This window comes from Xiphophorus hellerii, chromosome 1 (assembly GCF_003331165.1).
Source record: "Xiphophorus hellerii strain 12219 chromosome 1, Xiphophorus_hellerii-4.1, whole genome shotgun sequence".
NCBI classification, from domain to species: Eukaryota; Metazoa; Chordata; class Actinopteri; order Cyprinodontiformes; family Poeciliidae; genus Xiphophorus; species Xiphophorus hellerii.
In genome coordinates, this window is record NC_045672.1 from 25173503 (window position 1) to 25196717 (window position 23215).

The 23215-nt window shown below is 39.6% G+C and overlaps 1 protein-coding gene across 4 annotated transcripts; it reads right to left on the bottom strand.

The window, feature by feature from the left end:
* Positions 1–990: 990 nt before the first annotated feature.
* LOC116736677 (semaphorin-3F-like) lies at positions 991–22290 on the bottom strand. 4 transcript variants are annotated; one of them, XM_032589605.1, is made up of 19 exons: positions 21795–22289; positions 19699–19797; positions 19475–19611; positions 10452–10612; positions 10283–10345; positions 10072–10191; positions 9798–9891; positions 8999–9118; positions 8739–8884; positions 7451–7565; positions 7291–7360; positions 7000–7144; positions 5564–5786; positions 5393–5481; positions 5274–5315; positions 4616–4773; positions 3490–3557; positions 3276–3403; positions 991–2196 (listed from the first exon to the last, which is right to left on the bottom strand). In XM_032589605.1, exons 3-19 carry the CDS (start codon positions 19584–19586, stop codon positions 1819–1821), a joined length of 2232 nt encoding a protein of 743 aa, XP_032445496.1. In that variant the 5' UTR covers positions 19587–19611; positions 19699–19797; positions 21795–22289; the 3' UTR covers positions 991–1818. The 4 variants fall into 4 exon arrangements, with proteins under 4 accessions (XP_032445496.1, XP_032445408.1, XP_032445234.1 ...); XM_032589517.1 differs by having other exon boundaries at positions 1819–2196; positions 19699–19792; positions 21795–22290; XM_032589343.1 differs by having other exon boundaries at positions 1819–2196; positions 19699–19815; positions 21795–22290.
* Positions 22291–23215: the final 925 nt, after the last annotated feature.

Below are 23215 nucleotides of genomic sequence, written 5' to 3' on the forward strand. Positions count from 1 at the left end.
CAGGGACCCATTTGTGTTAGCCACTCTTCAAAAGGGGAAAGACATGAGAGCATCCCCTTTAAGTAAGCCTTTGTGTTTATCCTTGAAAGTCAGGAAACGGACATGAGAAAACATTAACTTTTGTTTTTGTTTGCAGATACATCATAATCCAGTTTATTTACGGTCTTTGTTGTGTTTTTTTTCTCTTTTTATGTATTATTTTTGGCTTTGATTTATTTTGGATATTTAAAATATCTCCCAGTTTCAGCATTAAGAGTTCTTTATAAAATTAAAGTTTAAGAAAAGGCGAACTTGCATTATTATGTCATTATGAAAATATAACTTGAAAATTCTCTCAGAACAATATTATCGTTTATCGCAAAAATTACTGGGACAATTTATCTTTAAAAATGTCTGACATCTCACCAAGACTTCAAAACAATCACTAGATGCTTTCATGGCAAATAAACCGTTTCTCATCCATCAACACAAATGTAAATATGCAGCAATGTTCATATCTGTAAAAAACAAGTAAAAATGTTGAATTTTGAGTGAAATTGAGAATTCTTCTTCTCAAAATTCTGACTTTTTTTTTCTCAATTCTCAGAATTCGGAGATGAAAGTTGAAGTCAGAATTGTGACTTTTTAAACTCAGAATTCTGAAATTAAAGCCAAAATTCTGAGATCTAAGTCAGAATTTTGAGAAGTCAGAATTGTGACTTTTTAAACTCAGAATTCTGGGTTTAAAATAAGAATTCTGAAATTATAGTCTGAATTCTGATTTTTTTTTCTCTCAATTCTCAGAATTCTGAGATTAAAGTCAGAATTTTAAGAAAGTCAGAATTCTGAGAATTTTGAGATTAAAGTCAGAATTCTGAAATTAAAGTGTAAACTATTCTTTTTTTTCCAGTGGCCCTAATCCATTTCCGTATATTGGTATTTTGTCTCCTTGCTGACAAAATTTCTAGATACAGTGTAAGATGACAGAATAACAAGCAATACTACACCGAGCCAGGTTCGCTCCCATTTTTATCGCATACTGTACATTGAAAAAAAATAAAAATTCTAGTCATACATCTGTGCAAAGATCCCCATTTCCCATGAATGCCACCAACAACAAAGTGCATAACTGGAAGAAGAACACTGTACGCTACACAGAACTTCACTACTCACATACTGCAGGTCACCAAAGCACAGGACAGTAATGGGAGGGCAGTAAATATCAACATCCAATGGAATTAGCTTAACATTACAACTCACCAACATCAGAACACAACAAGGGAGCAACCGTGAAATGTACAACGAACGACAGTATGCATGCAAAAAATATGCATATATATCAACATGATAGCATCATACAATACAGGGAAACCGAAACAACAGGTCATGACCGTTAATATTATATTCACAATTAATATATTACACTTCTGTTTGACGATACTTAAAGGAAAGCATACCTGTGTAACTATAGGCTTATCATTTGCATTATTGCATTCAGCCTTTTTTTTTTTTTTGCAAAGAAAACCAAGTTTGTGTGAAATGTGTGCTTTGTTCCACTGAACAGTTCTTTTATTTTTTTAACAACAGTAACATTATTATACACTGTAATAAAGCTGCTGTTTGGTAACTATGGCATCATTTAGAATGTGGTCATCAGTAGTGTAAACTATATTTAATATGGATTTACTGGGTTCAAACTTGCAAAACCAACAACATTTTAATGATAAAACAATGGCGTCATCCCCCCCCCCCGAAATGAGTGGAAGTGACACCCAAACGTGTCGAACTAAAACGTCCAGCATAAAGTCCAGACAGACCGGTGTTGGACCGTCCCGTCGCCTAACCAAGACCTTGGTCCTGACTTTCTGTGTGCCTGCGGTTAGTGCGCTTCCGCTGCTGCTGCTGTTTGGGGTTGACTTGGTCCCAGTAAGACTGGCAGTACTGGTTAATCAGTCTGATCTCAGGTGGGAAAGGTGTGGAGGAGACGAGAGACTGAGGGTACGCCCCTGCTTGGCGGGTTTTTGGCTCTTCGTCCTCGTCCTGAGCGGTTAGCGCCAAAACGATGTCCCGATCCAGGATGCGCAAAGCCACGCGGGCCATGGTGTGCTTGAAGTTGTTCTCGGTGGCGAGGCAGTGGTAGAGCCCCGCGTCTGATTGGTTGAGAGACTTCAGGAGGATTCCCTGGTTGGTTTTCAGAACTCCTCCAACACGATTCAGCTACAGGTTAAAGAATGAGCAACAAGTTTAGACTTCTATCCTTCTAATAACTAAAGAACTAACAATTGATGCAACAAAGCACCAGCAGCATAAGAAAGTACTCAACACATTTATGCTACGTTCACAATGTAGCCTGAAGTGACACAGTTCCAATTTTTTGTCAAATTTGATTATTTTTGGTGTGGTCGTTCACACTTTCGACCTGTATGTGATCTCCATTGTAAATGGCAATCGACCTGAAAGTGTCCCGGATGCCCAGTAGAGGGCGCAGTGAGCGTGCTCAGTGTTTTGCCAACCACCATAAAAAGAAGAAGAAGAAGAAGAAGTGCTCATTGTTTGCAGTAACCATAGACGCTAACGGTGTAGCATATCTTACGATTTTAAAGTTGTTGTCCAACCGGAGCCGGCAAATTAACAACTTAATCCTCATTATCGTCCGCCATGGCTGTTGTTTTACTTCCTGCTTTCGCGTATCAGTAAGCAGAGTAGTGACGTTTGTCGAGTATCAATGACGTTCCGTTCGGCTAAACGCGACCTGACCGTTAAGATTCAGGTCACATTTGAAAAGATGTGACACCCAAGCAGCCTGGGTCGCATTCGGCAAAATAAAATAAAATAAATCAAACTTCTTCTTATTCAGACTGTCATGGAAAGATTAGATACAGGCCGTATTACAAAAAATTGGGTTTGCATGTCAAACTTCAAAATTGTTTTTTTAATTCTTTGACAACCATTAGCAATTTTTGTGCGTCACATGAAACCCAAATTAACAGAAAAGCGCTGCAGCAAAACTGAACTGGGATGCTAAAATCTGTAGCTTGAGGATTTTTTTTCTCTCACAACAGTAAGTGGTTGGAATAAGTACAATTTGTACAGTATAAAATAGTAAATTTTTTAACCATTATTTTTGGGAAACAGCGGTTATTCTCGTCAACATTGGTTAACGGTTTTATTCCAGAACACAAGGTAGGAGGTTCAGACTGGAATTACTGAATCGTGACTTCAGCCAAACTTAAACCACTATTTTTTGATTTGTCTTTTCTTATTAAACTTGCAATGAATAAATTTTACTTCCTCACCACTTTCCTCTTTCCCTCCCTCTGGTAAAGCCACTTGACTGTGGCCTGAGGGGAGCGAGGCTGACACTCCAAGAAGGTACTGCTGCCCTCCACCCCAAACTGCACCGTCTCTCTCAGACGTTTCTCCACTGCGCACGTAGACAGAAAAAAAAATAGCTTAAAATAAAAACAACAACATATTTATTATATTTGACAATTAAAACCTCCATCTTACCTTTGGCATTAAAGCCCCTGCACTGTCTTAGTGGATCACCGTGCTTTACATCCTGTCTTCTGCTCCTCCTAAAACAAGTATTAGAGTTAAAGGATTCATTCACACCAGTCCTTTTTAGTCCACTTTAATCAAACTCTAGTTTGTTTGGGGAAGTGTTGTAATCAAACTCTGATTCAGATCAAAAGTTAACTCTGGTCCACCTACAAACCTAAATATCAGTTCGTTCGAAGTGAACTCCAAGTATATATGAACGCCAAGTGGACCGGAGGCTGCTCCAAAAGCAGGAAGCGGACTATAGCGTAGGGGATTCTGGGTAAATACAACTAAAACACAAGCTGGGAGTCTAGCGCTAGTGGGAGAAATAGCTCGTCTTATACAAAAACAAAAAAGCGAAACCGCTAAATTCCAACGCCACTCCATTTTCTTTACATTTTGTCAAGAAAGAAGTTCAACTCTTGTCTTCTTCTGAGCTTTTTGTCTTGTTCCTTTCAGTGGTTCTTGGTGTGGCGCCACCACAGGCGAGGAGAGGATGTGGGGGGTGGGGCACTACAAAAACACCAAATCTTACCAAGTACTTCTGGTCTAGTTCCTAGTGCAACTATCTTAGTACACTTGAAATAAGACAAAACAAACTTGCAGTTAATTTTTTTTAGCAAGAACTAGACACTTGTTTTAAGTTAATTCCTTATTATTGATGAAAAAGCACTTGTTCCATTGGCAGATTATTTAACTTATAACAAGGTATTTTTCCCATGTTATAAGTAAATTTATCTGCCAATGGAACAACTATATTTTTATTAATATTAAGTATTATTTACTGAAAACCAGCCTCTCTATCTTTCCAAAACGTTATTTGTAAGTTAAGTTTGTCTTATTTCAAGTGTACTAAGATATTTGCTCTAGGAAGTAGATACTTGGTAAGATTCGGTGTTTTTGAAGTGGGGAACAGGTTTTTTAAAGAGTTTGGTTCGTTCGACCCGGTGCCGTGTGAAAGTGAATCACACCAGCTGAAAATGTAACAAATGTCGTGACTTTGCTCCCCAATTGAACCGAGTCTCTCAGACTGTCAGGTGTGCTTCAGTAAACCCAACATAACTGCACAGTGATAATATGAGGTGATGTAAACCTTTTGGTAGAAGGGGTGAAGGCAGAGCAGCTCTCTCCATCCCAAGCGCAGTAGGGGTCACGGGCCAGGCAGCAGTCAGAGCAGGCCCTGCCGTACACGCCGCAGCGGTGCAGCGACACCTGCGTCAGCCCCGCGTCCGATGACACGTATAGCTGTTGCTGTAGCAACACAAACAAAAACGGGCTCAACTCAGAGGCAGTAGATGCATGTAAACAAAGGTAGTAGTAAAAGTATTCGTACCTTCTGAACATTTTAATATCTAGAGCAAAGATTTTTGACACATCTCAGCTGCAAACATCAATGTCTGTGATTGGAACAAGGGCCAAACTCACGAATGTGTTTAGTTTAAAAAACCTTATTTAATAGCTCTGATTTCATGTTACGGTAGTTATCTTGATGGAAAGAAAACCTCTGCTCCAGTTTATTAAAGCCCCAAACTGGTTTTCTTCCAGGATAGTTCTTCATTTAGTTACTTTTCATTAACTAACTAGATTTTCTGCCTCTGAAGAATCCCCACAGCCTCATGCTGCCACCACCATGTGTTACCAAGAGAAGGGTGTTTTCAAAGATTGTAACAACATCCGGAAAGTTCAAGCGGTACGAATACTTTTTTGAGAACCTGCAGTGTCTCCAGTATGAAGAATAAAAAAAAGCTTACTCTTTTTGAAGAAATCTTCATTGTTTTAACAGGAACTCTGGTCTGTAATTTAATGAAGAAAAATACTTAAACTTATATGGTTATTGTGAATGATTGAACACAGGCAAACGGAGACATACCCGAAAAACCTCAACCTCTTCTAGAGTCAGTTCCTCCATGGTTGTTGGGTCTTTGGGCAAAACGATGACTTTTTGCACTGTGCCTCGGTCTAAAAGTAACATTAATATTGTTGATTATTAACATTTCTCAATGAAAATGTATTACAACCATCTGTCCTGCTGCTATTTCACCTGTGCCTAAAAATAGGACCTCATAGCGCCCATCCACTGCATCCACCTGGTCGACCACAAGGGCCGTGTACCGGTAGTCCACGCCGGTTTTCACCACCAGGGGGCGGCGATGGATAGGATACACTGAATGAAACATGAGGGGATGTGAGCGGATGAAATTCACAGCTTCATCAGAGAAGTTCTTGGACGACTGGATGCCTGGAGTGAAGGTTCCTCCTGGACACTGGATGCAATAGGGAGGAAAAAGGATTTGATTACACCACTGTCATGTTGAATATGTACAAAAATACTTACAGCATGAAACATAATTACAAAACTTTTATCTTAAATATTCAAGAGCGTGGATGGAAGAACAAACTTATCAATACTTCTCCTCCTTAACCACCTGCATCATATTACATTTATTACATATACATAATACATTTACATAACTTGTATTTAATAGTTAACCCACGGGTCTAGTATCTATTTAATTTTAATTACAGTGGATGATAGAACAAAGGTAGGGTCCAAAACAACACCAACATCAATAATTGACTAATAATATAACATACAAGGTTTCCCTGAGAAAACTTGCTAAGCCTGGTGGTCGGGGCGCTCGGCAGTCATTCATCCATTGTGTTTTTGAGTTAAAAAAAAGCTTAAAGTTGACAAGAAATTTGAAAATATCACTTCATAATTATGTGTTATTAAAAGACTGGACGATTAACACCTGAACACCAACTATGAAGTTTTGAAAAATGCAAACACTTTAAAAAATACTTAAATAAATAAGCAATGCTTAGCCTGGCCAGGTTTATAATACACTGGGGGAAACCCTGATATAGTAAATCCAGCCATTTGTAATGTTAGTAAATCCATTTGGACAGTTTTATGATTGGACAATGCTCAAATTTAACTCCACTTATTGATACACAAACATTTTACTTCTGAATTTTCTTTTTTTAAATTCAGAAAGTTTAATTCCTCCCTTAACTGATAAATTTCCTCCTTAGACAAATTTTGAATGGTTTTTGGTAAATATTTTGGGTTTGTAAAGAATTAAAACTGTCAATAGTTTTACTGTCAATGAATTTTAATAATCTACATTTTACAAATAGTGTGTTAGTGTCTTCTAAGTATCCCACCTTATCGATCGATCGATCAATCAATCAAGTTTATGTGTATAGCAAATTTAAGGCATTTCAAAGTGCTTTACATCATAAAAACACAAAGTCATAGAACACACATCAAGTTATTGATTAATATTTCATTGATTATGTTTCAAGCGCAACTCTAAACCGGTGGGATTTTAGACTAGATTTAGAAGCACTCAATATTTTGGCTTTTTTGCAATTATCTGGAAGTTTGTTCCAAATTTGTGGTGCATAGAAACTGAATTATTTTTGCTCTTTCTTGTCATATTTCTCTGTGAAGACAATGAGAGTGAAACTTACTGTTCCAGGCCGTGGATAGGGAATCTTCCCAGTGTATTCTGTCCACTGGTAGTTGTGGCCGTGCTTGTGGGCAAACGGTCCATTGAAGACGTTGCGGACATCAGCCATTGAGTATACGCAAACTGCTGAGCCCTTAAACACAGAGCTTAAGCAAAAACAAACAGCAAATATTTAAATAAAGGTGCCAAACCCAACCCATGAAATTAGAAAACAAATTAGCCACAAAAATGTGTTGATAAAATAAAGAAATCACTTTGAATTTGTGAACCTGGATTCCAGAAAATGACTCACCCGGCTGTGGTGAACAGAGCGTACACCATGGGGTTTCTTTCATCCTGTGTTGGTTGAATGAACACGTCTCCTGGAAAAACAATGACGTGCATTTCATTAAGATCATAGTCAAGCAGATGCAGCTAACACGAAATGGGAGACAATTTTCTCAGGGCTTTACGTAGTTCATCAAACGACGTCTCGACTCCGTCGTCTCCTATAACCGAGCAGACAAGACGCGCCTTCAGGAATGTCGTCCAGCGGTTCACCAGGGATTTCTGTCCACCTTCATCATTCTGCAAGATAAATATGAAGACATGGCTAAAGGTGACCTAGTATGCTTCCTTGAGTAGGTTAGAACAGGTCTGTAGGCTTTACAAAACATGTTCATTACATTTTTTGTACAAAATCATTCTTAGACAATGAGATTTTAGTCTGCTCCTTATGGTGTCTTGTCACTTTAAATCCCAAGAAGCTGCTGCTGGCCACGCCCCCCAACTCAATGTTTACACTCGCATGTGAAAATAGCTTCAAACAGATACGCAATTATACAACAGTACATGTTTGGAAAGCTCAAGTGGAGCCTCCTGCACAACCAACAATAAAACGCTTTATTGTTTTATTGGCTGCTTGTCTTTTCCAGCAGCCATTGTACAGAGCATACAGATTCAACAATCAAGACGTTTTGAAACGACACTAAAAAAACATCAACTTATTGCCACAAAATGGTTAGGTGGTTGATTTAAATGCTTGGACTGTTTTTAAAAGCAGGCGAGACCCAAATAGAAGTAAAATAATATGCAAAATGTTAATTTTGCATATTAGTTCCCCTTTAAGTTCACATTTTAAATCACTTGCATTAAACTCAAGGCCCATAGCTCTTCATTTTGCCCTCTAGACTCCAAATTACATCAATATGTTCTTCCAGTTTTTCACAAACCAGGAAATTCACACAAAATCAACTAATCTCCAATTTTTTGTGTGATTTTACTGCAAATTTTATCAAAATCGATCAAAAACATTGAGTATAAGTGACTGCTGCCTCAGCCTTACTTGAGGTTAAGTTATAGTCCTCAATACGGCGAGTAATAAAAAGTCACATTTAACATCATACATTAGAGCAAATATCATAAAAATTCCTTTCTAATTTGGCACCACAATATCTCCAATTTTGATTGCAAAACAAACACTAAAACAATCGCAAAATCTTGGAGGAACAGCTATTTAACATAACTCTGTTGGTAGAGGTGGATTGTTTTGATCATTACTTTAATATTCACACTCTATTTGCTCATTAAGTGACGTTTTAGATCGTTATTATTAGAGAGACATTGGAAACCTCTACATCACATTTATGCATTACTGTATGTCCCTCCATCCAATAAAATACCCAGAGGTTTGTGGTTGTAGCATGAAAAGATGTGAAAATGTTCATGGAGTAATTTGGTTAGTAGCGTGGTTCTGCTTACCAGACACACTCTCCCCACCCGGGCTAAAACCGTGGGGCTCGCCCCACCACTGGTGTCTAGACTCTTCTCCCGGAAAAAGAAGTAAAGCTTGTCATCATTCTTTTCTGCACTGTCAGGGATCTGCTGGATCTGGATAAACACCGGCTCTGGAGGATAAAAAGCAGAAAGAGGATTGAAACGAGTGGTTGTCAAAATGAAATGAGAGGATCTAGAACGTGTAATCATTGGCGTTTTACTTCTTCACACCCACACTTACTCACCGTTGAGCCACCTGGAATCATACTGCTCCGTCCTGATTGCTGTCCTCCCTCCCATGGTCCTAAATAAAGCTGCGTCTGTGCTCATAAAGTCAATATGTACACCTGCGTACAAGTTTCCGTCTGTGAACACACAAAGATTCCACCATTTACTGACCAGCTTGGTGCGTTTTTTCTGCGTCTAATGCAGCCGGAAGTGACCCAATTCCGATTTTTTTTAACGTAATGCGACCTGTATCTGACCTTTTCATGACAATCCGAACAACACAGCTCGGATTTTTTTCAAATGCGACCCAGGCCGATTGGATATCCGATTCGTATCCGATTCAAATGTGACCGAACGGCCAGGTCGCGTCCATCCGACCTGAACGTCACTGATGCTCTACAAACGTCACTACTCTGCGCCCAAGCGGGAGGTAAAACAACAACCATGGCGGATAATAATGAGGATTAAGTTGTTAATGTGCTGCTGCGGTCGGACAACAACTTTAAAATCGTAAGCTAGGCTCCACCGTTAGCATCCATGTTTACTTCCGCAAACACAGAGCACTTCTTCTTCTTCCTTTTTTTTTTTTATGGCGGTTGGCAAAACACTGAGCACGCTCTCTACGTGTGACGTTATTGCGCCCTCTACTGCGCATGCGGGATACTTTCAGGTCGTTTGCAGTTCACACTGGAGATCACATACAGGGTGTGTTTGGAAGTGTGAACTGCCACGGCAAAAAAAATTGACAAAAAAAATCGTAATTGGGTCACGTCAGGCTGCAGTGTGAACGTAGCCTTAGTCAGGCATTTTTCTTACTGATCAAAACTGCAACATTCTCCTGCTTAGGATCGTAGGAACATTTTCCCTTCCCTGAATCCATATAACCAGACACCAGTCTAAACAGGTAGTCCTGCAGAGGCAGATCAGAGAGAGAGTGTGCATAAAAATAGAGCATAAGGAAAATCATAAACAAATCAGTGTCCCAGTTTGCCGTCCTGAAATATTTAGCAGGACAAAGCTCTCCAGGTCTGCGCTGCTTGGGGCGTTTTGCTGTAAATCCCACTTGGGGATCTGTAAATGCCGTGTTCACCTCTGCCCTCCAGCCTCGGTTGATGAATGTGCAGATGGGTTGGTACGCCCCTGTGCCGCAGGTGTAGAGGTGGGTGCGGTTCCACGGCTCAATCAACCTCACAAAATTGGCACATTCACCCTGGACAAAGAGGAGCAAGATAAATGGAATTCTATCGCTGCTGCAGCATCTGGAAAGAAGGATTAATTTTTATATAAGCACAAGATCCCACCTGTCTGCCCTTTCCTGTCATCTGGCATTCTCCCTTTCTCTTTGCAGAGGCTGGCCAGTGGATCTGCATTAGAGAAAAAACACCAGACATTAGGATCACTGCACTACTCAGAGATTTAGGACCACATGCCAAATAGCAGAGTGGATTTAAGAAGAGAGCTTGAACGCACTATAAGCGGTTCTTTGTTGACGTTGTGCATGTCCAGAGCAACCAGGTACTCCCGACTGCCCAGGTAGAGGCGGCCCTGGTCCTGATCCATGAGGAGGATTCTGTAGTCGCTGGTGTTGAAGGAAAAACTGAAGGGTCGCGCTGCTTTTGTGTCCATGAGTTCTGTGTGGAAAATGTTACAGTAATGTTAAAAAAAAAAAAGCACTTCGGCTGGCAGAGCACTCCTGCTATTCCCCTTATGCCTTTAACATATTTTCATTACCAACTTGGATGAACTTATAGTCCCTGAAACAACACACTCAAGTTTTTTGGGGGGGGAAAATATGTGTCACTTATTAAATATGACTCAACATTGAGCGTTTTGAAAAAGCATATTCGCTTTTAAGATCTCAATATTTTATGTGCTCTGGTGTCTGATTGGGTTTAAAGCAGTGCATGCACTGGAGGAAAAGCCATGTGGCTCCATTAGGAAACATGGTCAGTCGAACTCACAGCTAATTCTTAAGATCAGGTCTGTGTTCAGCAGAGCGTAACCTGTTAAGACTCGCAGCAGTGGAAAGTGTTTCTCTTTTTTTGTTCTCCTAAAAGCTTTGATTGAACTTTTAAAGGGAGACTATTATAAAGACTTCATTTTTTGCACGTTTTTGTGCCTCCATTTGGATCTCTACTGGTTCTAGAAATAATTGAGTGCTAGATAAAAAAGAAAAAACAACAACAACCATTTTTTGGAAATAAGTGCATGTGTTTTTGTGTCTGGAAAATTAGTCATTTCAAAATCCTAAGTCACAATCTGCGAGCACTGCCTCGTTGTCTAGCAACCCCAACTGACCTCGTTGCCCAGTCTCATGCAGGGCTTTTAGAGGGAGACTGTTATGCAAAACTTCATTTTTTTGCGAGTTTTGGGTCTCTACTGGTTCTAGAGAGAATTGAGTGCTAAATAAACAAAAAAATCAACCATTTTCTGGCCATAAGTTAATATGTTTTGGTGTCTGGAAAATTTGTCGTTTCAAAATCCTAAGTCACAATCTGCGAGCACTGCCTCATTGTCTAGCAACCCCAACTGACCTCGTTGCCTAGCAACCCCAACTGATCCAATGAAACTATTACAAGCGCAATTGACTCATTCAGCGTTTTTAAAGGGAGTCTCTTATGCAAAACTTCATTTTTTGCGCGTTTTTGTGCTTCCATTTGTACAAACAGGTGAGTGCTAAATAAAAATATCCTAAATTACAACCTGTGAGCACTGCCTCATTGCCTAGCAACCCCAACTGATCCCAGCTCCTCACCTAGCAACCAGAGTGGAGCTGGTCAACTGGTTTTATTGCTATGTTGTTTGTTTATTTACAAGCTACTCTTCTTGGAATCCATCATTAAAACGCACGTCATGCAGTAGAAATCATTCAAATACAGCAATTAAAAGTAATTCATTTATACAAAATGTTGATCAATTAAACAATCCAGTTACAAGCACACTGCTCCTAAGATGCTTTTCAGGTACTTTTTAAAAACTTTCTTCTGTTTAGCTTTAATTATTTAATTATAGTTGGTACAATGGCTGTTGGCAGAGACAAGTGGCCAGCAACAGCTTATTTGCATAAAGGTGGCAGAACCCTAACACGGCTCATTCTGAAAGCAGTACATAATAGGACCCAGCTACTCGTCCTGTGGTCCATTATTAAAACACACATTATGCAGTAGAAATCATTAAAATATAATATAAACAGCAATGGAAATGTATTACAGTTTATACAAAATGTTGATAATTTCATATTATATACAATAATTAAACAATTCAGCTATAGGTAAATTGCTTCTAACAGGGTTTTCAGATACTTTTAAAAAACTTTCTTCTGTTCAGCTTTAATTATAGTTGGCACAATGGCTGTTGGAAAGGACATGTGCTTTGACGTTAGCTGCTGGGGGTGTGGCCAGCAACAAATAATTTGCATAAACGTGATCGGACCCTAAAACAGCTCTTTCAGAAAGCAGTTCAAAATAGGCAGAATTGATCAGGTAAAATCTCATCCTCTGAGAATGATTTTGTGCCAAAAATGCAACGAACATGTTTTGTATAGATCATAAAACTGACCTAACTTGTTTAAAAGAAAGCAGAATAGGTTCCCTTTAACAATTCACTAATTCATTGCATCAGATTAAAGACATGGAAAGCACCCCAACACACACCCACACACACATTTGTGGCATGTCTGAAATATTGGCCACCATATGTGCTCCCTGCGACATGATGGAGGCATGTTAAAGACAACAGGCTTAAACAATGACAAATGTTCTCTGAGACCCTCAGAAGCAGGCTTACAGGGACTCAAGAGGAAGCGCAATCTTTATTTACATCAAAGGGCCTGCCATCTTCCTTTTGAGGCCCGCGTTAACAGGATGCAGTGGAGGTGCCACTAAAATAAGCCTCGCAGTCGGATCTCCGGTCGAAGCGGGACGGAGTCTCAGAGTCCGGCTCTGTTCCCACAGGATAACAAGTCCCAATGGCCGAGCTCCAACACGGTCATGGTGGATTCACCGAACGGGCTAAATGCAGCAACGCCGCACCCCTGTACTCGTCTCTGTTCGCCAAAAATAGCAAACAATGTCCTGCCATCATCTGGTAAACATTCAGCAAACACTTATCGTCTGACAACATTCTGACATCGATAGGGGAAACACTGGGAAGGACATTCTGGGAAGTCCAGTATGGGGCCCACTATGAACTCTCAGGTTACAGCATATTGTCACTGAGTCACTATAATGACCAGAACCACTTAGTCCCAGACCCATCTTCTGTATGAACTGCCTGGTGACAGCACAGTGAGGGTACGAGAGTCTAAAACACGGCTCAAGTTACACAGCTTTCACGTTCTGCTTTCTAGCATCGCTGAACCAACAAATCAAACAAGCTTCAGTTAATTCCTTTGAAATCTCCTTAATTGACCCAACTTCCTGAAAATCAACATGAAGTCCTTGTCCTCTGCAGACCACATGTGGCCTCAGAATGTCACTCAGTCCGGCACGATCGCTCTGAAGAGTCACATGCCCCGAAACCTCCTCCACAGGCGCCTCGAGGAACAAAGGGGCTTGCTGTCACAAACAATGAACAATAAATCCTGGGAGTAGCAGAAAACAGTTGGGGACTAAATCCTAACCTCTCTGGGTTTTGTTCTGTTCTAGGGGGAAGGGTCCGCAGAGTGCTGCTTTATGACTAAAACCTGAGAGTCGATCTAAAACCTTTAACAAGCGGCTGAGTGTGAGAGCTCAGTGCAGACACAGAAACTGCAGGGTCATTTCTCAACCCAAATGTAGGACAGACCAAGTAAATATTGGGTCAAAAGTTGTGACTCAATGTGTTAAGTAAGAGACGTCAAGTCAAGGCAAGTTTATTTGTATAGCACATTTAAGCAACAAGGAAGTTCAAAGTGCTATACATCATAAAAACTTAATGCCAATTATGAAACAAGCAATAAACATTAGATTTTGTCAAATCCCATCAACAAAATTGTCAAAGGTGGGTAGACTATCCGAAAATTGCACTCAAGTAAGAGTAGCACTACTTTAAGATATTTTTACTCAAGTAACCATCCAAGAAATGACTCAAGAGTAAAAAGCATTTGGTAAAAAGGAAACCCAACTGACCAAATTATCAATATTTTATATTTAAAAGTAACATAATCAGGCAGGCCAAAATATAAAATAATGTGGAAATTTTGGTATTTTTAAGAACAAAATGATTTTATGTAAATAACATAATTACAAAATAGCAAAAGAATCAGGCCAAATCATCATTTTTCAAAATCAGTTTCTTTCAATATAAAACTTCAGAGACTTTAACTAAAACTGCAAGCGTGTGTTGAATTTCAGTTAAAAACAAACGTGTTCTTCATTCACTGAAGGAGAACATCCAGAAATTTCACTAAAGTAAGAGACCAGATCATTCTTTAAAAGATCCCACTTTTGTACGGAAACCTGATCAGATTTAGCTTATCCTCTTCCAGCAGTTGAAATAGAAAAATGGTAAAGAGGTTTCATGAACTGTAATTAGTAGTTTGTTGTTTTTTCTCAGACAAGAAAAAACCCACTAAATAATTCCTTCTAATTCAAGTAAACTCCTAACAAGGTGTGCAAAATAAAATAATCATAACACTGAGAAAACTTAAATGAATTATCTGTGACCAAAAATACACAATACGTTCTGACGATATTATTATGCCATCATGTGACTCTCTCTGTATCGCCCCGTTTGAACATTTGAACCGGGAAAATGACACCGAAAATTACAAGCTAGGATGGATATGACAACTGAGACAGCCGCGACGAGCCGCGCCAGTTTGAGCTGAAATCAAAAAGTAAGTTGTCTCTTGAGGACATCTTTGTGTGCGTCCGTGCTTGCATGTCGACACGAACTTTACCGTGAGACTACGTTCCCGCTCGTAACGGCTCCTTGTTCTGTCAGAGTAGCAGACGTGCAGTGAGTACGCATGCGCTTTAAGACGTCCGCGACATTTGGAGGAGCTGGTCAACAAACTGCTGGAGGAGTTCAGCATACGCTACAAGATATGACACAAAATAAGTCAATAAATAGTTTCTAATGATAACTAGATGGCTAGATTTCTATTTGTATTCAAAGCAGGGCCTAGCTGCAGTCACCTACAAACCACAGCCCGGTCCGTGATGATGGTCTGACTGGTTAACGGCTAAGTCAGACGATCTAACTTCTACGTCATGGTGTCACATGACTGACTAAATGACAGCTTATACAGTTTGTGCGACGCTAATGGTGATCTGACAATGTATGCTGATGACTGGACTGAACACTCCTTCATCACAAGGTTAATTATGCTGGGTAATAAAATTAATGTCAGTGGGTTGAGTTGTGGTGAATGGGTACTTGTATAGTATAAGTCAAAGGATTCTAAACCATTCCACACAACAATCAGTGATTAATAGACACATTCACACACTGATGGAGGCCACAGCTGCCCAATGGCCACCAGCAGCAGGCATAGCAGCTGAAGTGTCCTGCCCAAACACACAATCGCAAAGTGACTGAAACGGACGCAGTTCAAACCCACTACAGCATGAGTACCTTCTGATCCACTGTCCAAATAATTAGCATTTTTCTTGCTAATTAGCTAGCGCAACCTTCAACATTTTGACCAACTAATGAGTCACAAAGTCAAAATAGATTCCAAGTAAAATGTGTTGATTACTTTTTTAAGCCAATGGTGCCAAAACTTTTCGCCAGTCAGGCGGAAATCACTGTGCTAAAGTACTGGTGGGCAAACATAAACAAAAAAAAAGAAATGTTACTTAAAATGCAAACATAACTGAATTGTCTTTTTTTCTTTACATGCTCAGCAACAAGCTGAACATTCAACGTTTTTAAAAAACAAATATAAATTTATTTATTTATTGGTCTATAAATCTTTAAGACATTTTATGTTTGAAAGCAGCAACTAAAAGGCTTAATAGATATGTCTCTTGCTAACATTGTGATGAGTATTTGGGTTTGTTGACCTCAAAATGTGCACAGATATTTTGAGAGACAGATGCTCAAGTGGATTTTCTAAATCTCACTTCCAATTTTCACAGTCTTACAAGAAAATAAATACCTTTGTTATCTTTCATTAAAAAACAGATTGTCCAAATGAAACCGACTAAAACAATTCAATTAATTTAAAACAGCATATAGTAAATTACACCAAACCTACACCACACCTGACACTTCTGCTGATGGCAAAGGACAGAAAGATTCACTTTAATTGAATTTTATGAAATTCTAGGTAAAAATTATAGATTTTTGTAAAGGTAGAAAAGGTAGAACACTGATTCACAACCAGCCTTCAAGCTAAACTGTCTGAGTAAAATTTGGAAGTTACAAAACACTTTTTCTTTCTGCACACTGAGCACCATCTGTTTGTCTTGACTACATCATTCTGTATTTTTAGCACAAATTTATATTATATCCCTGGAGAAAAATAAAGTATTTATAATTGAATTTTCCTCTATAAAAAAATCCAATTATAGAGATAATTGGAGGTGTGCACAGCAGCACAGCAGAGAGGTGTGATGTTCTGCACAAAAATCACTATAAAACTAAATTAATGCAGGAGTTAATCGAAATATTTTGACTTGAATCAAATGTTATAGTTTACAAAGCCAGTATTTGGGATAATTGAATCCTGTCTGTTTTAAATTTTGTTATATGTACAATAGACCTCCAAAAATTTGGAGTTATGTTGCACAGAAAAACTTGTGAGTGGGAGAATTTGTAAATAATGAAACAGCGAATAGGCTGGGATCCATTGTACTATGGATCCATGGTGGTTTATCACTATTCCTGTCACAATAACACATTTTGCTGGACAATAAATTGTCCCAGAAATTATTACAGTACACATTAATATTGACTATTTTCAACTAACATAATAGTAATGGCATAATAATGCAAGAACACAACCTAAAAGTTCAATAAACGTTAAATTCGAGTTAACATTTAATACTGGAACTGTAAGACATTTTAAATATCCAAAATAAATAAACAAAACAACAGACAAAATGAGTAAAATTAATTATAAAGTCACTGTAAACAAAAATGTTCTTAAAAACAAAAACGACTAGAAGAGATCAAAGCACCAGACCGAAGACTTTCGTTATTCAGAAAGAGAAAGAAAAAAGGGAAAAAAAATATTCAAATGGAAATTATTCAGCTTGTTTTAATTTATCATGGATTCATTGGTTTATTGCCTATTGCAACAGGCCTGGTTGTTAAACAATGAGATTCTCTTACTACCCTTTACCTATGTTAGTATAAATTACAAGGTTTCCCTTAGTGTATTATAAACCTGGCGGGCTACCAGGCTTTACTTGTGCCCCACCAGGCTAAGCATTGTTTCATTAATAAAATTTTTTTTAAATGCTGCCAATTTTTAAGACTTTATAGTGGTGTATCTTTCAATGACACATAATTATTAAGTGACATTTTCAGTTTTCCTGTCAACTTTAAACATTTTTGAACTCAAAAACACAACGAGCTGCTGGATGAATGACTGGCCTAGCACCCAACCACCAGACTTAACAAGTTTTCTGGGGGAAACCTTCCATTGTGACCCAGAATATTGGGGTTGAACCTCAAACCCAATATTCTGGGTCAAACTCCCTGTGGTGTTGAATCAAAACACATTGATGTTGTCTTATATGTCCCAGAGTTGGGTTAGAAAAACACGACCCAAATTGAGTTGCTTTAACACTTCAGTTTTGGAGTTTACATGAGTCTGAGAAGGAGCAAATTCAAGACCAAACTTGTGCGATTGATCCATCAACTAGTGTGCGCACCAAGCTCCAAAAACACCCTGCTAAGCTATTTACCGGGAGAGGGATTAGTGTGAAAGGTCACATAAAAAAGCATGGCCATTACTCTCTCAGGACTAGGATGGATCTGTCTCTGCAGCTATCCGCAGCATGTGGACAGCTGTTGTCAGTGTTACAAAATCAGAAGAATGCACAGCAGCTTTGCACGTACACCGCCAGTGTTTCTGTCAACCATAGATCTCATGATTACCCCTAATCTGCCTCAGATTGCTTTTTAAAATGTAAATCATGCATTTTTATCACTGAATCAATGCACTACTACAAGATAAGACGCTGTCTAGACCTTATTTTGAAACCAAAGCCTCCTGAATCAGCTGCACATCAAAGCACTCAAGAATGTTATAAATCTGATCCACACCTCTCATTTTCACGTCCATGCGGCGTCGGGCATGTGTTCTTACACGTGGAGCCCTTCCCGCAACTTGATGTGACACCATGACAGGGAGGCAGAAATAACAGTAATCATCTGGCATTGTTTTGATCAAAGGTGTCGTCCTCATATTTGTGAGGAAAAGTCTCTGCCATCAGAGTTAATGAGCGCAGGTGAGCCGAGAACAAGGGGAAAATCCCAAATACCTGCACAGAAAAAAGGCTTCAAAAAACCAGATTCTCCCCGTCTCAGCTTTAAACCTAGAAGTCAGGTCTTTAACATCTTAAAGGCGACCTATTATCCTTCCTTGAACAGGTTAGGATAGGTCTATGAGCTACACAAAACAGGTTTACACAAAATCATTCCCAGATAATGATATTTTAGTTTGCTCAGTTCTGCCTATTTTGAGCTGAATTAGGGCGTCTTGTCCCTTTAAATCCCAATAAGCTGCTCCTGGCCACGCCCCCAAACTCAATGTTTACACTTAAACATAAAAAAGGCTGACGCAATTATATAACTGTACATGTTTGAAAAGCATTAGTAGAGGATCCTGCACAATCAACCAGGCAGAAAGTGGTTTGTGGATGGTAGTCAACAACAAAACACTTGTCTTTTCCAGCAGCCATTGTACAGTGCATATAGCAGTAAAACCAGCTGACCAAATGTCCTGGAGTTCCGCTTGGGTTGCTAGGTAACGGAATAGGCTTGACTGGGGTTGCTAGGTAACGGCGCAGCTCTCATTACATGGGAGTTAATAACCAGGAGGTTTTTGAAATGGCGTGTTTTCCAGACACCAAAAAAACATGAACTTATTGCCAATAAACATCAGTGTGATTTTTCTGAAGCAAAATGGAAGTACAAAAATGCACAAAATGTGAATTTTTTTACAATACGTCCCCTTTAAAGTATACATTTCACTCCTGGGATCAAGTTTCAGGTGTTTTCCTCTTGTAACCCGACATCGCAACAAAGAAGAGCCTGACAGGTCACATCACAGTGCGTGAGCATTTCAGGGTGTGGGGAGAAACGCTGGCGAAGGGCACAACGTGTAACCAGCCATACGTAACATCCACCTTTTGTTTTCAGCGCTCCGCTGTTTGACATGCGGCAGGAAATACGCTCTTTACATATTCATAAAACGGAAGCAAAACCTCTGGTGTGAACAAGTTTGCGAGTCTGCCAGGGATTTAACCGGACAAGAACCAAACAAATAAGCTGTTATAATAAAAAAAAAAAAAACCCCGCAGGCAGAGGAGTTTACTTCATATGTATGAGCTCACCTTTGAAGGAGAGGCGAACCCGCGGCGCAGACTGCTGCAGGCCCCAGACTCTGTAAACACACAGGGCCAACAGGAGGAGCTGGGCTCCAGATGCTGTCATGGTAACAGTCATGCAGGTAGCCCACAGAGATCTAAATCTGGACAAAAGAAGAAAGAGGAATGAGCGTTATTATAGAGTGCCCCATGAGAAATGGGAGACAGAAAAAAAAGAGGGAAGGACGGACGCTCTCTGATGTCTCTGATCAGACGCCTGGCCTGCAGCCTCCTCAGACGAGACGCGTAGTTAGGCAGCAGAGAATAACGTCCAAATCTTCACACCTGCTCTGGAAAATATGACAGCCCTATTATTTATTTAGAGTGTAAATGTAGTGAGGTATGTGTTAGGACTGCAAAACGAAGCTCGCCAGGCCAAGAAGTCTGGCAATTACGCGAGATTAAAATCACCAAGCCTTCATCTCGGACAAATTCTTCTACAAACAGCACTTAGTTCAGCACGTATTTCACTCACGTTTTACCTGCGCAGAGAAGACAATGAACACGCCAATCAATGATTCCCCTCTGGCTCTCCCTCACTCTTTCTTTCAACAAAGCGCTCTCAGAAGCTGATGAGTGGAGGACATGACAGTTCAAAGGAGCAGGTAACCCCGGCTGAAACAATCCCTGACAGCTACGGCGTGTTGTGAAACTTAGTCCAACTGTTAGACCGTAACTCAAGACATTCATTATGCATTTGCACTTTGCTGGAGAGGATCCCATATAAATTATGAATACTAAAAGCTGAGTCCATAACATCCATTAAATGGTCTCCCTTAAGGTGTGCTTTGCTTGGGTCTATAACCCATCCCCTGGGCTTCTTCTCCAACCTCATGAGGTCCACAGTCGCCTGGAAATTAGGAGGTGTTGGAAAAGAAAAAGATTTTTTTTTTTAAAATAGCGTGATTTCACAAAAGATTTGGCAGCAACTCGTAATCTGGAAAACATGTTCCCGAGAAAGACGTTTTGAACATTCTGTCGAAACTGAAACGACTGGAACACGATGGAAAATCAGAAACAGAGGCCTCGCTGGCAGCACCTTAAACAACCTTCCTGGCATCGCGGCGCAAATCTGACGCCGATTCCCTCCATCAGATGTTTCACAGCCGCAGCAAATGAAGAGCTAGTGCTTCACAATCAATTAGGACATCACAGAATGAGCTCGGTTATTCAGTTTAAAATGTGGAACTCGTACATTACATGGATTGGTTGAGTGCAGAGCGAGATTTATTCCTGTTAATTTAATTATGGCTGAGTTAGACGCAACACAGGATATAAAAGAGCATTTTTAAAGAACTGTTGGCCTACTGAAAGGGGATAATTTGGCGAGACTAAGGCATCAATGAGGCATAGTGTGTTGGAGATCTCTGCTGAGCTGCTCTGGTAGCTTTAATAGCCGTTGTTAGCTCATTTTTATTATTGGGTTTGGTGTCTCCCATGGGGGATCTATGATGTTATAATCGTTAAACCAGGTTTACTTTGGCAGTGAGGCTGGTAGCTTTCCTTTTTGTTTGTGCATGTTTTCTAGTAAACTTTTTCCTTCCACTAAACTTTCTACTAAAAAGCATGGATGCAACACTTCCTGAAATTTGTTTTTACCAGTCTCATGTAACATTTAAATCAAATTGTCTGAACAGGTTGTCACTTTTTTGTTTTACGTTTACTCAATCAAAGTTGACTGAAATAAAAATGTGAAATGTACAACGTTAAGTGTAATAAACCTACATAGTGAATTAGCTATTAACTGAAATAATGAAATGAATTGACTTTTTAAAGATATTCTGATTCATGGGGTTGCACCTGCATAGTCACATAGATAAGATAATAGATTGAGAAATTATTTTAATGAGTCATAATAAAAAATTATCAGATAATAGAATACCAAGCATGTGTCTACCGTTTGGTACAATTTACACTACTTTGGTGTAAATTTACGCTCTATTTTCTTTGTCATTTCCTTATAATTATAAATGTCACCACTGTGTGCTGGACTGACTTCGTGGTATATTTACACAGCGGTTCTGTTGGGTTTCTGTGCTGGGTGGGAGCCTCAGGACAGACTGAAGTTCTGCTGTAATAATATATGGCTTCCCTTTAAATAATTACAGGATTTCTTTCAGCTTCTTTCATAAGCGGAGGAGTGCGCACTTACCTGTGAACTCAACATCCAGAAATAGGAACCGGGACAAATACGCGCACTCCGGCTTTCTAAAGGACCAGAGACTGCGCTACAGAGTAACCAAACGCGAGTTAAAAGTTAAACCGGGGTTAAGTTAAATGTCCTTACCTTTGATTTCTGCGAAAACAGCCACAACTTGCAAGATGTTACCGCGGCATTCCGCGCGTTTTGCGCCTTTGGAGACCGAACTGGTAAAGAAAAAAGAAACAAAACCAAAAAACCAATGTCTTACAGCAGCAGACTTGCACAGGAATAAAACAACCCGAAAGGTCTGATAGTTCCGTGGGAGAAAAAAAAAACACAACAATGCCGAATCAGTCGCTTTTATCCGAAGGCATTCCTCTGCGTAACAATAAAAAGAAAAGAAAGAGAAAATGGCATCAGATCCCTGAACGCTTGTCCCACAATCTCCAAAAGTTTCTGCCCATTAAACCATCGGTGATGTGATCAAGATGTTGGTCCACGGATCGGAGAAGCGGACTTGAACTGGTGACTGAATGGGAACCAAAGTGACCAGGTGCAGGTGTCGGGAGAGTGATCTGCCCCGCTGTCCTCTCCCTTCTGTTCTGCCCCCACCCAGCCTTCCCTCTCCTGTTGGCCCACAGCAGCATTGGACCAAACCTCTCAGCGCACCATATGGGTGTGATTAACCCTGTCGGTGCTGGCGGAGCACAGCCCACCCATGCCTGCCTGCATGAGGCTCCAAGCTGAAATTTAATAGCGGGCACTTTTCAAATGTTGTCATGGTCGAAGCTGCAACTTTTATGATTTTTTTCCTACATATTCTTTGAAACTGTCACTATGTTGTGACATTATATGAGATAGATAAGGTGTGATAAAAATCAAGCTCCTGCCTTCTATTAACTAGAAACAACCAATCAGACTCAAGAGGAGGGTCTTAGTGCTGTCAATCAAGCCTGTGTGCGGCACCTTTTCTCCACCCTTTTCTTTCTGCTACAATACATCTTCTCCCTGAGGCTGCCATTAATGCTAGGGCTAGTTAGCATGGCCACCAAGGTTTCTCTGCTGTTTTCACATTTAGCAGCATGTTCATGAGATTTATTGACAGCGCTAAGACGCTCCTCCTGATTGGAGGAGCTTTTCACAGATTATCTGTCTCATACTGTCATCACATGGTGACAGCTTTAACAAATATGTTAAAAACATATTTTTTAAATGAAAGTTATGTACTTCAGCTTCGAGAGCTTCAAACTATGAAACATAAATTATGATTTTTTTCAAAACATGTCAATTGTTTTACATCTCATCCCACACAAACAATCAATCTTCATGATTCATTACAGTTTATTTCACATCAAGAACAGGTGAAAGAAAAGTTAATTCAGTTTAATCCAGTCATACAGACAGATTCAGAGATACTTTCCAATTTGATCTTAATTATCAAACATTGAATTTATCATTCAAATTGAAAACAGCATAAAGTTTTAATCTGTCAGAGACACATTCATATAACAGAAACCAGAATATATGGGAAACACTAAAACCTGATATTTTTGAAAAAAGAAACT